The following is a 15,981-nucleotide window of genomic DNA, read 5'->3' as shown; positions in this document are numbered from 1 at the left end:
TGAATTTAAAGTTTCACACCACAAAATTCAGTCATGACAGGAGTTAGGGAGTTACCAACTGATAGCACCGAATGATAGTAGCGCAATATCGTGACTCGATTACGTTAGAACTGTCGATCACTGGATGCTTAAATCAGTGGTCTGAAGGTTAAGAACTATCCCAAGACGGCTAAAAGTCAAGAGTTTGACCGCTAGTGAAGTTGTAGATCGCCATTCTTCAGAAGTCCTATATTGAAACTAGACATTTGTCCAGTGATTTCTGGTTTCCGGTCACTATTTTAAAAAGTCAGTCCGAGGTATGGAATTCCAAATACCAAATGTGATGGATACATGTAACAGGTAAGAAATGGAGTAGAATTTATCACAAACATTCTCTTTGATTACCTTGACTGATGGTATAATCAACGCAGATGAAATAATCACTGCTACTATAAACATCCCGATAACAGATTGTAGAGGCCAACCAATTCTAGTAAAAGATGAAAATAGTGTAATGAATGAGAATCATGATGTCAAAGTATAACTTGATAAAAAGTTTTTTTTGAAATGAAATGTTCATTTAAACAGTGGCAATGGTTTATATCCAGTTACTGATTGCATTATACGGTAATAACATTCCATATCTAAAAGAAAATATGTATTAAATTGCATGATACAAAAAGTTCTATCTCACGGATCGATATTACATCAGATTTTTATTCTAATTTCAACAATCAAATAATTATTGAATTGCATTTGGTTGAATATATTTTAAAAAACTAAACAGTTTAAAGAAACATTGGAAAGCAAAGTTTCTTTAACAAGCGAAACTACTCACCTAATGGCAAAATTGTTATTACACAAAATTTTCATAAAACTTACTAAACAGTGAGGAGAAAATCATGAATGTTGAGATCACTTCATAACAGAACAACTTCACCTGATGAACCTAAGATTTTCACGTCATACAGCAAGTGTTACATTTAGATTACTGTGATGAAACACATGTCTACAGTCTGTTTAACTAAATGATAACCTGATACTTTACATTACGGACAAATCTTAATTTAAAAAAACAATAAACACCGGGAATTACTGGACAGTAATTTCATCTCATTATGGGACTGCTCAGCAGCGTGAATTCGTGACACAGGTGAAGGATTGCGAATTGATAGAATTTAGTCATGTGAACGACCTGATCCTAGTTTAATGGTCTGAAGGTTAAGTACCTTGGTCAGACCACTGTACGTTAGATAAAGCGATTGACACACCTCATTTATTAGGGTTAAGATATGTATCAGCTCAGCACAGTATTGAAGTAAGAATTTTTAATTGAGAAAGATGTGAAGTATCTCAAACATTCTCAGATTTTGACCGAAAATTTCTATAATATTCACCCATCACGCCATACAACCTACTGATTAGGTCTTCTATTTGCATACTACAAATAGATAACATCTAGAAAGGAGATAAATTATTGAATATTTGTATGGAAAAACTATTGCTCTTACTAATATATGTACGACAGATTATAGTATATAAACTCTAAGTCATAGTCATACATAAACATTTGTGTTTACCAATTAAATTGAATGGCCGGTGATCATTGAGAACATACGTGTACATGATGATTAAAAGCAAAGACATATAAAACTGAAGCTTACATATCATTATTACGAAATACCAACCACGTTGTAGCTATGGCTAGACCAATCGGCAAAGTAACTAGAGAAAGGATATATATTTTCCTAGGACTAATAAATCGACATTTTACATTAATTGTTATCCTAAATAAAAGAATTGAAGGGGAAAAAGGAAATATACAATGAAGTATCACACAAAGCTATGGTGATATTTGATCTAAAATGAAAGATCTTTTGCAGTGAAAAACATTAAACATATCAACAAAAATGTCACATACACACCTAGCTAACTACAAGATTTGTCTGCGACTGTTCGAAGCACTTATTTGAAGTAATATTTAATTTTTGTCTTGTTGTGTAGTGTTCTACTTGGTTCGACATTGGCCATTTACATGTAAAAATGATCTGACACATATAAATCTGGTGACCATTGTAGCAAAAATCAGATGTCACTTATCGGATATGAAATTGCGATCAGGTGATGTATTCCGGTAGTTTAGGTATGAAATCCCCAACAATTGAGAAGTCTGTAATACACAATCAACTGGTTCAATAAATCAACGGTACTTTAAGTTTGTACCAGTACTGTGAGATCCTCAGTGACTTAAGCTTATTAGAGCAAATGTTGTTTAAACGTTGAGATATAAAGTGTATTTCATGGTGTAGTTGATACTTTGTTCCACAGTAAATATGTCAAATGAATAGAAATTCCCAACAGCACTGGGAAATGCTATTTACTTCATTGACGATAGAACGCTTTAGCCAAGCCACTGCATAGTTCACTGTATGGACAGAACAAATTAGGTAACATTATTCTTAAACAGGAGCAATCAAATAAGAACATTTAAAATGTACTCATTAAGAGAAACAAGATTATTTTTACATTCACTGACAAAAGAAAAGGGAACATATTCAGGAAACACTGACTTCAAAGAAAAAAGTGTTATAATAATAAGCTCGTATACTAAATACTCTCAATTATTTTGAAAACTATGCGACAACTCGTATTTAAACTGCTGAAACTCTATCCATCCACTTTCATTCATCGATGCATGAGACAAAGCTTACTCCATTAACTTTAGATTGAGCACCTATGTCACATCATCGACATTCATGAGTCGACCGTTCCATAAAGTCAAATGTATGGACTTTGATCTAGCTAATTCATTGTTTTGATTTGTTATTAAATTAGTAACAGCATTTAATAATGACATTAGAGTTAAAGTATTAGTTTGTTAAAAGTAATATGTGCACAAATAATAAGCATGAGAATAGTCTGTTAATCGATCACTATTCTCCCTCCTAAATTACAAAATCAATGAATTATACTTTTGAGTTAATTTCCGTTTTCACCCAAATCATGAACCGACCAATGTTAGACCACCCCTTGAAACGTGGACGGCCGTTTCATTCCAATATGAAACTTCTCGACGGTATCCACCCACAATCCTGGACGCCGGGGTCGAACCAAGGATAGTGGGTATAGTATGCGAACGCTTAACCTCTAAACCACTGAGCCAGCATCCAAAGGTGTTAATGTCTAACTTTAACCAATCCATGATATTGAGCGACCATCTTCCATTGTTTCCGGTAGGTAAATGTCTCACACCCGGCATGGTCGAACTCTGCTGGTCAGTTCGTTTTTTTAGGTCTATGTCAGTCAGCTACAATGTAGGACCAGGCATATTTATGCATCGGTCCAAGTTGCCATACCTCGTTAGCACAACATGATGAACACCGGATTCATAGAAGTAGTTAACTTAGTGATGGTAGTATATAAAAGATAGGTTGTATATAAGGATATAGTATAGGAAGGAAAAAAGTTATGGAGCAATTTTAATCTCAAGGTTTAAGGGAAGATAAAGAGTGTATACACCTGCGCCATTGTGATCAATTCTCAGCCATGTCACCTAGAGTCTCAAACCATTGGTTACGATAGTCACGTGGACCCCAACCAAGTAGTCTGCATCTACCAACATGGTTCAGACTAGAAGTTAGTGACTTCAAGCACTGATGCCACGTTTTGGTTTAGCCGTCCCTAACTCTCTTCCAACCATCCCCTACACTAGTCAGCATAGCGCGTCGTGGTGATCGGTGTTCAGGCATACGTAACAAGTGGCCCAACCATCTCAGTCGATGAAGATTCATGACCTCATCAACTGATTTACCATCATTCCCTAATACCCTGCGTCTAACCTCACTATTACTTACCCGGTGATCTCAGCAGATGCGAGCAATATTTCTAAGACATTTGTGGTTAAATACTAGTAACTTGCGAGTATCTTCTACTCTCAATGGCCATGTAAATCCTATCATCTTGACAAAACTCGACACTTATCATTATTATTGTTATTTTCATTACATTGATTTTGCATTTGGAAATATCTCTCCCTTACTATAACTATTTTTCAAATCCTCATCATTTTATTCATAATTATTTCTGATATAGTTTTAATTCATTTAACTCTTCTAATGTCTTCAGTTATTGTGACAAAAACATTTTAATTATCCTACTCTATTTACAGCATAATCTATTGTTAACCTATTAATTTTGCGCGGCTTATTATTTTTGAACACATAATCTTCTATTGTTATTATTCTCATTATATAATCTAGTAACATAGCTTTTCTATTACATTATCATATTTATTCATTGTTTATATGTCCTCACGGAATCGATACCTCATTTATATATACAACTTCATAACAAATTCATTTACAAGAGATTCCTTTGTTGAACTTCACATTTTCAATGAATTAGTATAAGTACTTTTTTTAGAAGTATCTATTAAGTGGTTGTTCAATGAGAACTATTTAATTCTAATGGTGACCTCCATTTGGATTTATCAAATATTGTTACATTATGTTTTACAAGTAAGAAATGACAATCATTTAATTATAAATGAATTATTTTTCAGTGGCAAAAGTGTCTTAGTTTTGTACCAAACGAAGTTTATTAATTATGGTAATTTGAAATGTATTTTAATTGTACTATAACGTAATTTATAAGTCAATGTAATAATATGTCAGTATGATCGCTCTTATAGTATTTTATTGCTTTAACCATTGTCAGAACAATAGAAATTCGTTTGAGCATACATATATGGCATGAAACAATCTAGTAACAGATCTGGTAACGTAATGACTGGTTGAATAAAAGATATGCAGGCTCTGAAATGACCTTTTAAATTGTTAATTAAGAAGAATTTTCTTTTTTCTGGTATTGATATTCAGGTCTAATTTGAGCATTGTTTTGTATGTAAGGCTTGTTTAGCCGAATTCTCAATATTGTCTGGATTTATATTATTATTATTATTAGCTTCATTCAATGTTATATGTTTAGTACAAAATCGAATTTTCAGCAAGTTTCTTATGCAACTCAAAAAGAAAGAAAAAAAACGACAACTGCGTACATATATCCATAGTTTAAGCGAATAAATCACCTGGAAGTAAATGGAATAATTTTAATAAGATTAGAAACTGTACAACTTATAATTAGAAACACGTTTAAGAAGACAAGTTACTGACTAGATCAGCTATAACAACCTGTCCGTCGCACAGTATATTTGCTAGATAAAGTGTTGAGGAGCTTTCATATCTTTGTTTGCGTGCACGGATTCAAATGTATTGGAGTCTAGTTATTACCAGAGGACATACAAGGAGAAAGATATGAATGAAGTGGATGGTTAGTATATGATGATATAACACCTGCCAAGAGTTTGCAAGATTTTAAATGTCTATATACAATTATATTATTAATGGCTTCAAAACACTAACCACACACCCTACTAACTGCCTTCAGCACTCTCAGCAATACAGCAAAACCTCTTCTCAGAATACAAGAAAACAATGATGACAAACAGTAATGGTTGGTAGGTAATACACAAGAATTTACAAATCGTAAAAGTAAATGTCAAGTAATGCCAAAAGCATGTAGCCTCTATGCATTAAAAGTCAGACAGAAAACTTTCTTCAATATTCATAAAACTTGAGAAGACCAAGAGAGATCAAAGAAAAAACTTACACCAAGACAGATGACAATTGACATCGTTCTAATTATACAATCTCGAATATTACAAACTTTATGAGATTCCAACAGCGTATCTAAGTGCTGTTCATATCTTAGGCTTAAGTTAACAGTTTGACATTTAGAAGGATTAAGTGTGAGATCATTAACAACAAACCATCGTTCAATGAGACAATGAATCATTCATTTTAAGGGCATATGAAGATGTAGAAGTCGGAGTAAATACAGCAAAATCATCCGTATTCTTAACAAAAGTGTTTTCTGTGGAGGATGTCAGATCATTCAGAAAAAAGAGGAGAAAAAACAGCTCTTTGTAACATATCTTCTTGAGTTAGTAGAGATGTTGAGAACTTTCCTCCATGCACATTGTACCGTTCTCTTACAGAGAGGTAATAACACAGCTAGTTGGTTATCCAAATGTTGATGTTGACGCTGGCAAACTTGTTAAGTAATAGTGGTTTTGGAACGGAATCAAAGTCAGAGGTATAATCTAGAAATGTGCATTGAACATAATACAGAACAATAGTACCTAAGATACTCATTTTGCACTTGCAAGTAACTTGACATAGATCAATATACCTTTTTAATACAAGTCGAAGTAAAAGTATAAATAGTTTTTCTATTGTTTTGAGAAAAGGTGGAGTTATTACTTTGGGTCCAAATTTTACATCCTTATCCCCAGATACTTTTTTGGTGTTTTGATTACTGTTATATTTCTCTACATTTTCAGTATGAAACTATTTGAGAAAGATTCGTTAAAGACGCTCATAGACAGATAACGCAACATCAGCAGCTCCTTAAAAAGGAGGTTTGGGATTTCGTCAGTTCCTAAACATTGGGACGAGTTAAGTGATTGGAGACATTTTCGGGCATCACTTTCAGTGAAACTTGGAACACAACTATTCTTCAGACTTGTGGATATAGGAAGCATGAAATCAGATGATTGACGTAAAAAAAAGATTTATTTTAGTCACAAATATTCAGCTGGTTATCGTAACTAGTGCCTCCCCCACTTGTAAGCTCTTTGAATAATTTCCACATTCTTGAAGAGCTTTTACAAAATGAAAGTTTCTGAGTAAGCATCAAGTTTATACGTCTAATCTCTAGTTTTATTAGATCATTTAGCTTCCGAACTTCGACAGAATTTTTTTCTTTGTACATTCTTTCTGTTCGCCTTTGTAATCGCTTTACTTGTGGAAATTTAAGTCGATCAAAACTTACAAAAGTAGTTTCAGCGAAACAACGAACATTAAAGCAGAATTTAAGATTATAAGTGACAATATCAAAGGTATTTTTCAGTGAGTCAATTGTAAATAATTCCCAGTTTGTTGTACAAAACATGAATTTCCAGATTTTGGATATTTCCTTCTCCGTAATTCCTGTATTTGGCTTTATATATCTAATGTATTTATTTATTTATTTGAACACATAAACATTGGTACAAAGTGGCACCCAATACATATTTGACACACAAGTCACTTGGATTTTATGTGGGCTGTGTTACTGCCCGAGTGCCCAGACCGAGGCAGGTAGTTTTCTTAGGGGGCCACACTCGGAGTCTTTGACCTAAAGGTCTAATCCACAAGGCAGTGAAACAACGTAAGGAGATGCAGTCTCATGGTAGCCGGTGACCAATAATAATTGGTTCATACGCCAATTTTTCCTTCAGGATACTGGGGCCCATGTGCACAATTTGTTTGGAATCAGAGTTTTCCAACTCCCCTAGGCGGTCCCTCCATGTCCATCAACCCGTTTAAACCGCCGGATATTTGCTTTCCGTCCTCTCAATTTCGTAAGAAATACCCTCACCACAAGAAGACACTGAGTAGGACTTCACTGGTAGTGAGTGTATGCACCTAGCCATGTGAGAGCATTTCGAGAGGGAGAGCGGACTCTCTCCACCCTCGGCTATACCAGAGCATTTGGGGTGTACTCTTTATAAGCTTCCATATATTTTGGGTATAACACAAATAGTACAATGATAAGAACTAAACAACGGAGCACGTTTACAAGTCACATATATTCCCGCATCATTAATGAGAACTAAGTCTAAATGAGCATCGGAACGAGTGGAGAAATCGATTACATTTTGGTGACTTGATGGTGAAAGATAACTACAATCACATGAATCAAAACCACTACATATGACTGAAAGTGAAACATTAAAGGAGATAACGGCAAATTCGGTGAATTCATCAGTGAAAACAGATAGTGCAGATGATATGCAGTCTAGAGTTACGTAAATGTTGGTAACATAAATATGACTGTATTTGTTCAAGTGCTTTGGGCAGCATCTTAAAGTTAAACAGTCGATAAGGTCGTTTTAAAAATCTAAAACATACACCAGTTCATATTGACGAGTGTGGCTACACCACCGCCACACTTTCTTATTGCTTCATCGTTCCTGATGATAAATACTGAAACCAGTTAGCGATACTAAACAATCGTCGTGTAAATCATATAGCCAGAATTCTTGAATTGCGGTTACACCACAATGACGATGTATGTTTACACTTAATAGTGATTGAAAATAGTCCACCTTTCCAATTAGTGATCGGCAGTTGAAAGTTAGCAATTCAGTAATCAACATCTGATTAATGTTAATTTTTTTCAATTCACAGTGCCAAACACTACGATGTCTCCGATTGTACTTTTCAGTACCTTTTATATATATATATATATATATGAAAGCAACTGTTTCTAAATCGAGAGCATTTCGCTATTCAATAAAATTAACACATGACGCAGCAAATAAATATTAAAAGAAATTATAAAATTAGACGCACGTTTTGGTTGTTGAAGGAGCGATATGTTGGATAACAAATGTAAGGAATTTCGAAATCGAATTCGCGCCTACCAGTACAAACAGTGCTATTAAGAGATATACTAAAAGAAAAGAGAATTCAGTAAAACATTCTACAAAATATGAAGCAAAGTGCCGAGGACAAGAGTTTTCAAAGAGAATATCTGTATAAAAAGCCATGCAAATGGAAATAACTACGAAAATCGCAGTACGTTAACAAAATATCTAGTAAGTACAACATTCGTGAATATTGTGCATGAGTTCATCTTTGAGCGATACAAATGTCTATCGTTTGATTATTTACGATTAATACAATAACATAGTATAACATGCACTCATAAAAATCTAATATATTGAACAAACTGTCTCACAATATCTACTAATCTTTATCTAGTTCCGTTCTCTATTTAAAATCTAAGATGTTACTCTCTGAAACGTATATCGACTGATCGATTAAGACTTACACTTACCACTGAGTAACACTGTAAGAAAATCCTTTGTATGCAGGTAAAAATCTACTCTATAAAAAATCCTGCTTCAAGATTGAATTGTTACAATGTTTTGGTTAACATTAGAAATCGCAGAAGTTGAGCACACTGATAACTTTACGTATTTGATCAATTCCAATGGGTTATTGAATGATGAATTAAAGCCATATGTGGCCCATGTAAAACATTTATCATCTACTTAAACAATGACTAGAATGAGTAGTATTTCACTCTGTATTAGTTTACGAATATAAAACACGGAATCTAAAAGTCGACGACATACATGAGTTGTTGATAGATTCGATTTCGCTGATGAGGTGCCATCAACCCAATGGTACTGGTGATAGGCATACGGCGCTAACATAAATACGTTAAATCAATTGAGAACATTTAATGACCTAGTTAGTAGATTAGAATAAATTATTCATGATCAATCACCACTCAATTTAGTGCAATATACTGTATAGAATACAAGTATTCTGATAACAACATCGAGTTACAATAAGATAGTGATATTATTTAAATTGAGCAAAGAAAAGTATAGATATTCTGGTTAAGATCTACAAGATAATTATAATCTACTATTGTAAGTTTAAATCGTAATTGCATGAATGTTTTGATTGTTTATTTTCACCTAAATCTTGATCATATTACCATTTATGTATACATCATCCCTAAATTTCACTTGCATCCTAAGTATCATTTTTTAAGTTTATTGTTTTAAAGCTATTGGACACTGATTAATTTCAACTGTCTGTTTTTGGTCTTGTTGGTCACTTCTCGGTAAACAGACACAAAATGTGACAATTTCAGCCAACATATAATTGGCAAAATTGAAGACAAGGTTGATAGTTACGAAACCACACAACATGTATGATCGCCAAGAATGCAACAGTACATTCTCTTAAATCAAATAATAATATATTACAGTTGAGAACTTTATTTTGCTATATGATTTAAAGATATTTATCACTAGGGTAAACATAAATTGCATTTAAATAACAAACTAATTCACCACACTTCATAATTTAGCAAATTTGGTGGTTGACTCTAGATTATTAAGCACAGAAGTCATTAGATGTGATTTTTACTGAAAACTGAGATGGTTTCAATATGTTTTATACACGTTAAACTCTACCGATTACCCGGTATAGTAAAATTGGTAAATGATAAGTCAAATAGCGATCACATGCAAAACAGGGGTACAATTAATGTATGGTGTTGTAGATACATGATTTGTATCGTATGGAGAGCTTCAAGATAACAGGGTCGGGTTTTTAAGAGATTAATACCTATTCCACGGGGATTTATGATCATTGTCTGTCACTGTGTCAATAAAAAAGACAGAATTATTCCGATTTTTCATCATATCAAGTTTTATACTATTCTAACACCTTGCTTATAATTTCAAAGGTTTTAAGTAGTTGGAAATCCCACACCTACACAGTGCAATGAATTACTAAGGTGCGAACAGCAGACGACAGAGGATAAAAAGTGACAAAACTTAATTGTTTTGGCAAACACAAATAATTCTAATAACTAAACGTTTAAAATTTCATGAAGTAAACAGCTTCAAGCTCTAAGCATATCAATAAAGTGTTTCACTACATAATCAAACTAGACTACACGGTATAAAAAAACTTACCTAATATATCATAGAAGAAATAAGTTAGCAATAAGAGTGTAACAGAAATTACCAAACACACGATAATATACAAATACAAAGAAGATTTGAACTTTGGTAGCATACTCTGATGTTTAGCGTAACTTAGTAACCTGTAAATAATATAAGACGGAAATAAAAAATCTGTATCAGATTAACGTTACCAAAGCAAGCTCTGGGAAAGAAAGAGGTAGTTTAATTAGATATGATTGAAATATGAACAAATACTTTTGTAAAGTGACGTCTAACATGATATATGTGCGGAGTACTTCACAGTCCAACTGAACTAAATCACAATGTTTTACGATACAATTGACTAATAATGAAGTGTCATATATAGGTCGATAACAAGGATTGTTTACAAAAATTTGCTACGTTTTCTACTTCATTACGGCAGAATACAGTATACAACTATCGACACTCGAACCTGTAAAACCCCAAAGTCGCAAATCAAAGTAAGGAAGAGACAGGGGGAAGGGTCATTGGATAGGAATCAGAAATGTACAGAAAAACAGGGGTTTTATCATTTTTAGTATCGGCTATAACATCGTTATAATCCAGACGATCCGCAAGGAGGAAAGCTATGCAGTTGTTCGATCATAACATATCACATTGATATTCCATAAGGTTCTATCAAATTCTGACTGGACGGAATCTTTTCGGCTCCTTTAGTGCCTCTGGAGGCTTCGTCGTGCTTTTCGGACATGTCCCAACAAAATTATTTGACAGTATCGCTCAAATGAACTGGAAATATTCACAAGCAGATAATTATTTGAAAATTCATCGAGAAAACTGCAGACACTCTCAGGTAATACCTATGTTTGGTTACATGGTAATGTACACGATTAATTTGAGATTATTAACGATCAATAATTACTCTTGCCTTGAATAATACTGGTCGATCCTTTTGCCTTGTATTTACAACTGACATGGAATACTGATAGATTAGAACCCACGGCCCATCCCTACATAAAATCAACGTGTTCAATAGCTGAAATAGTTCGATCGTATGTCGAAATAATACTGTAAGCTAAGTTTTGAATTTCACGAGGAAGGTCAAAGAATACAATGCTTCGAGGCTTGGAAGCAGACTTCGACTGGAAAGGAGAGCCCAGGTGAACATTGGTTGAAGAATTGTGGTCGGTGGCCTATGCTCCTCCACGAAAGTTAACAGGAGTAACTAACTAAGTAAGAATTGCTTAACACATACCAAAAACACTATCGTTAGTGATTGTTGAATTGCATTGACTTTTAGCCATCACACCTTATATCCTAAAAATTCGATTTTAAAAATCAACTAAATGAAAACTAGAAATTGAATTGCGTCTATCTAATATGATTCCTGACCTTGCAACTATACTTTTTTCGAAACAACATCACCAATAGTGTGAACTATTATATGTTAATCTCTAGTCAAAAGCAAACAAAAGACAATTTAAATTCTTGCCAAAACAATTTAAACCTAGCCGAATACCTTCTCCAAAAACAGTAACTTATTGTTTACACTTTTAATCGTCTAACAGTATAGTTCTGCACCAGCATACCTTTCTTAATTGAATATGAAATCAGAATGAGTCAAATGGTTTATCAAAAATGAGTAAAAATGGTTTTCCACTTCCCCCTTAATAATGTTAAATTCCCCTTAACATCCATCTAGTACGACTACTGAAACAAATATATCAGGATTTGTAGGTATCAATGTCAAGGTTTGACGTGATGGTTTCAAGTAAGTTGAGCATTGGGTAGAAGGTTACTTATTGACTCTAAAGAAGTGACTTACATCAAGTCACAAAACATCAGAAATAAAATTTTTCTACTCATTAGGAATATAACAAAAAACTAATTTATTATTAAGTATACCAGGATGTTGTGAGGTTTAGTGTGAAAGATAGTTTCAAGGTTAACGACAGAATAAAGAATTTGAAAAAGAGTAAAAATTTGGTAATAAAGTGTCATCTTTATTCATGAATATGTCGTTAATGAAAATAGTCGATTACATACATCATTAACTGAGAATTCAAGGAACAAAAAACAAGATCTTTATCTTCTAGGAAGAGATGTACGATGAATACACACTATATTAAACAAAGGGTTTTATAAGTGGTGGCAGTTTTTCGATGTAATCACTATTGAGAAATATAATTAAAGAAGAATAGATTTTAATAAAATTAGTGAATGCCCTATTCAGCAGTGCTGCAATAGAACTAGAATTTTATTGTAGTTAAGTAGATGGTATGCCCATAGGTGGTCAAGACAGGGATTAAGAACAGAATGTATTGAAAAAGTTTAACTGTGTTCATCAACCAGTTACTTTAACAGTGAAAACAGGCAAAAGTAGTATTGTCTTCATGGATATCACATTAACAAGATCTTCTAGGGGAATAAAGACAGTTTGTCAGAAGCCGACTTTACTGGACTACCATATCCAATATGGTCCATCTCACTCTATAGTAAAAATGATACCTAGTTAAATACATGGAGTAAATAACTAAAATTGGTTGTTCTAGAGACAATCTATTAAGTAGAAATGATCATCTGTTAAAGTTACTAACAAAATATTAAACTGAAACAAGGGCTAAAATGAGAAAACCGACAGCAAGCTTATAAAATAATGTTCTTAAAACTGAAGTTTAAACGTAGCACAGAAAACGAAATCATAATCCACTATCTAAGCAACCAATCATCAGCTTCATGAGATGGAGATGAACTATCAAGTTCAACTTCTGCTATGTGTACTGACCAGTTCAAAAGCTCCTGTTGACCAAGTTATATTGAGCTAGCAACTAAACAAGTTCATCAATGCACTTCTTGACACTATCTTTCATAAATGAGCAAAGTACATTGCAAGATTCCTGTCATTTGTAGTTTCTTTTAATTTATTAATAAAATTTTTATTTCTGAACAGGGGATTTACTCAGAAAACTTGAAATAAAGGCTACTAGAATTTTATTAATGTTCAATGTCAGTAGCAGCAGTTACATAAAAGAATTCAGTTTAAACTTTTAGGATGAAGTTTGAAAACAGAAGGAATGAACTTTTTAAGATAAAAGACAAAAACTAATAGGATATAAACCTAAAAGTTATTTTAATATTGTATGGATCCTGAAAATATTCTTATTATACTGAAGAAAAAAAAATGCTGCAAATACAAAAATATAACTTAATGGTTGAAAGTGTAGTAATCAAACTAAAATAATAACAACATAATTGATAGGAACATTAATTACACTCCACAGAGAACCATCATGCGGTTATTATCTTGATATATAAGCTTTTAAAGTCTACTTATCCAATCTTGACCTACTTCTATAGTTCAACTGTTGATTAAAACTTTTATTATTGTATTATTCTCATCATTACTATAAATTTGCACTTTTCGCTTATTGTTTTGAGTTGTGTAATCTATTTGATTGTGATCATGGACTCGTAAATTTCTTCGATCGGTTTAATATTTTAATATATCCAAATAAATTTTCATATATAATAAAGTAAACCTTGATAGCAATCTAGTTGGAAACAATATAGTGAGGCGGCCTGAGTGAATATCTGGACTACCTGTTCCTACCATCTAGATATTTCAACAAGTTATCTTTATTGCTTGTTTTAAAACTTTAATATGTTTATTATTCACATTACAAATTCAGGCCCGTAAATAAAACGTTTACAACCTATCGCTTTACAAGGTACTAAAAAGTACAATCAGAGACATCGTAGTGTCTGACAATGTGAATAGGAAAAAATGAACATTAATCACATGTCGATTCCTCAACTGTTAACAACTAACTGGAGATCACTCAATATCTATCGACGGGATCGATCAAGAAATAAGAAAAGGGAACTTGTTGAAATGCTCTGTGCTGAGAATTCTAAATTGTACCAAAAATATAATATTGAATAAAACCATTATTATTATATATTATTATTGTATTATTATCATTATATATTAATAATAACAACGTTGTTCGCTTATATGTGTTACAACAAAAAAGTTAGTGAATTAAAACAACACTACATATGATTGCGTTTCACTGAATTTATTTTCTGTTTGTCTGCAAAATCGGATGAAAGTATTTTTGGTAAAATACTATAGTCCCTTGTTCTGCATGTTGTGTCTTCAAAATGTGTATACACAACTCGAGCGTGATTATTCACCTTTGCTTACCTCATCACTGTGGTGATTTAACACGATTCACCTTCACAAAATCTAAGGATTTACAGTCATTTTATCACATTTTTCATGTATTTGGGAATCACATCAATTTGGAATGTATGATGGCTGGCATGGTAATCACCGGCATTAACTCAACACATAGATCAAGTTAGCATCAGTTTCTGTTAAAAGTTCAATAAAGAAATATCACTACTTATCAAGCCCATACTTTACCTTTGGTTATTCTACAGTGTGAACATGTTTATATTTAAGCAAAATTGAGTTTATTGGTCATTAATTTTTAATTAAATAATTTTTTAAAAAAAACCTGACTTCTACTTGAAGCAAGATCTGTTGGTGTGATCCAGAATGACAGAAAAAGCTTCACAACACAGCCATCCAGCTCAAGGAACGAAACATTACCAGAGAATAATACGTACGAATATAAATCTAATTATTGTGCATATGACAACGGAGTCCCACTTACAGTTTTTCATGGTTAACAATAATTATCCATGCACCCAATAAGATGCTAATCACAGCAAATCCATACAACAAAATCCAAATTAGAAATTTAAACGCCATAGAGTTTGGAATAAATGGGAAAACGGATACTGAAATATTCATATTAGATTGATAAGAACGCTCGCTCTAAAAATAAAGAAACAGAAGAGCACAGCTAAAATGTATGGGCCAAACATAGTAAGTTTATATGACCGTTTATTTAAAGTTAACGAAACCAGAAATAATGTTGATATTGGGTACTGAGAGCTGATAATAAAGAGGTTCACGATCTTATCACGCTAAATTTTTACACACTAATAAATGAGAAATCATATATGTATGTTGGTGGAGTGGAAATCTCTCTTGATTCTAAAACATCCAATTTAATATTATTAACAACTGAACAACGAGCCTTTGGTGGCCCTATATCTATATCTGACTTCAGTTCGATTGTATGTTGATTGTTATCGAAATATACATTCCGCCAAATACTCGTATGTAATCATCGACTTAAATCGCGTTAGTGAATAACGAAATTAAATAAGTGAAATACGAGAATGGATTTTTGAATACGCATATTTCGTACAATCGTTGGTCAGATAGCGAAGCAAAACAAAATGACGCGCAATGGAGAAGGCGAGTGAGTTAACTCGATTTAATCAAGCGTTAATCGATAATTATAGCCGAATAAAAATAAATTCACTTGGTATTGTTTGTTTGAATC

General features: G+C 33.0%; 1 protein-coding gene across 1 annotated transcript in view; it reads right to left on the bottom strand.

Annotated features, from left to right (window-relative positions):
- The window catches only part of Smp_154770 (impas 3 peptidase (A22 family)), a gene marked incomplete at both ends in the record, with an annotated part of 45,476 nt that overhangs the window by 26,565 nt on the left and 2,930 nt on the right, over positions 1 to 15,981 (bottom strand). The window contains 5 exons of the mRNA XM_018794829.1: positions 385 to 469; positions 1,644 to 1,766; positions 8,436 to 8,535; positions 10,586 to 10,716; positions 15,241 to 15,404. Coding sequence (XP_018649202.1) covers positions 385 to 469; positions 1,644 to 1,766; positions 8,436 to 8,535; positions 10,586 to 10,716; positions 15,241 to 15,404 — 603 coding nt within the window. The remainder of the gene's footprint in view (positions 1 to 384; positions 470 to 1,643; positions 1,767 to 8,435; positions 8,536 to 10,585; positions 10,717 to 15,240; positions 15,405 to 15,981) is intronic.

Source organism: Schistosoma mansoni, chromosome 1 (assembly GCF_000237925.1).
Source record: "Schistosoma mansoni strain Puerto Rico chromosome 1, complete genome".
NCBI lineage: Eukaryota > Metazoa > Platyhelminthes > Trematoda > Strigeidida > Schistosomatidae > Schistosoma > Schistosoma mansoni.
The sequence above is the reverse complement of the archived record's forward strand: the minus strand, read 5'-3'. Positions and strand labels throughout refer to the sequence as shown.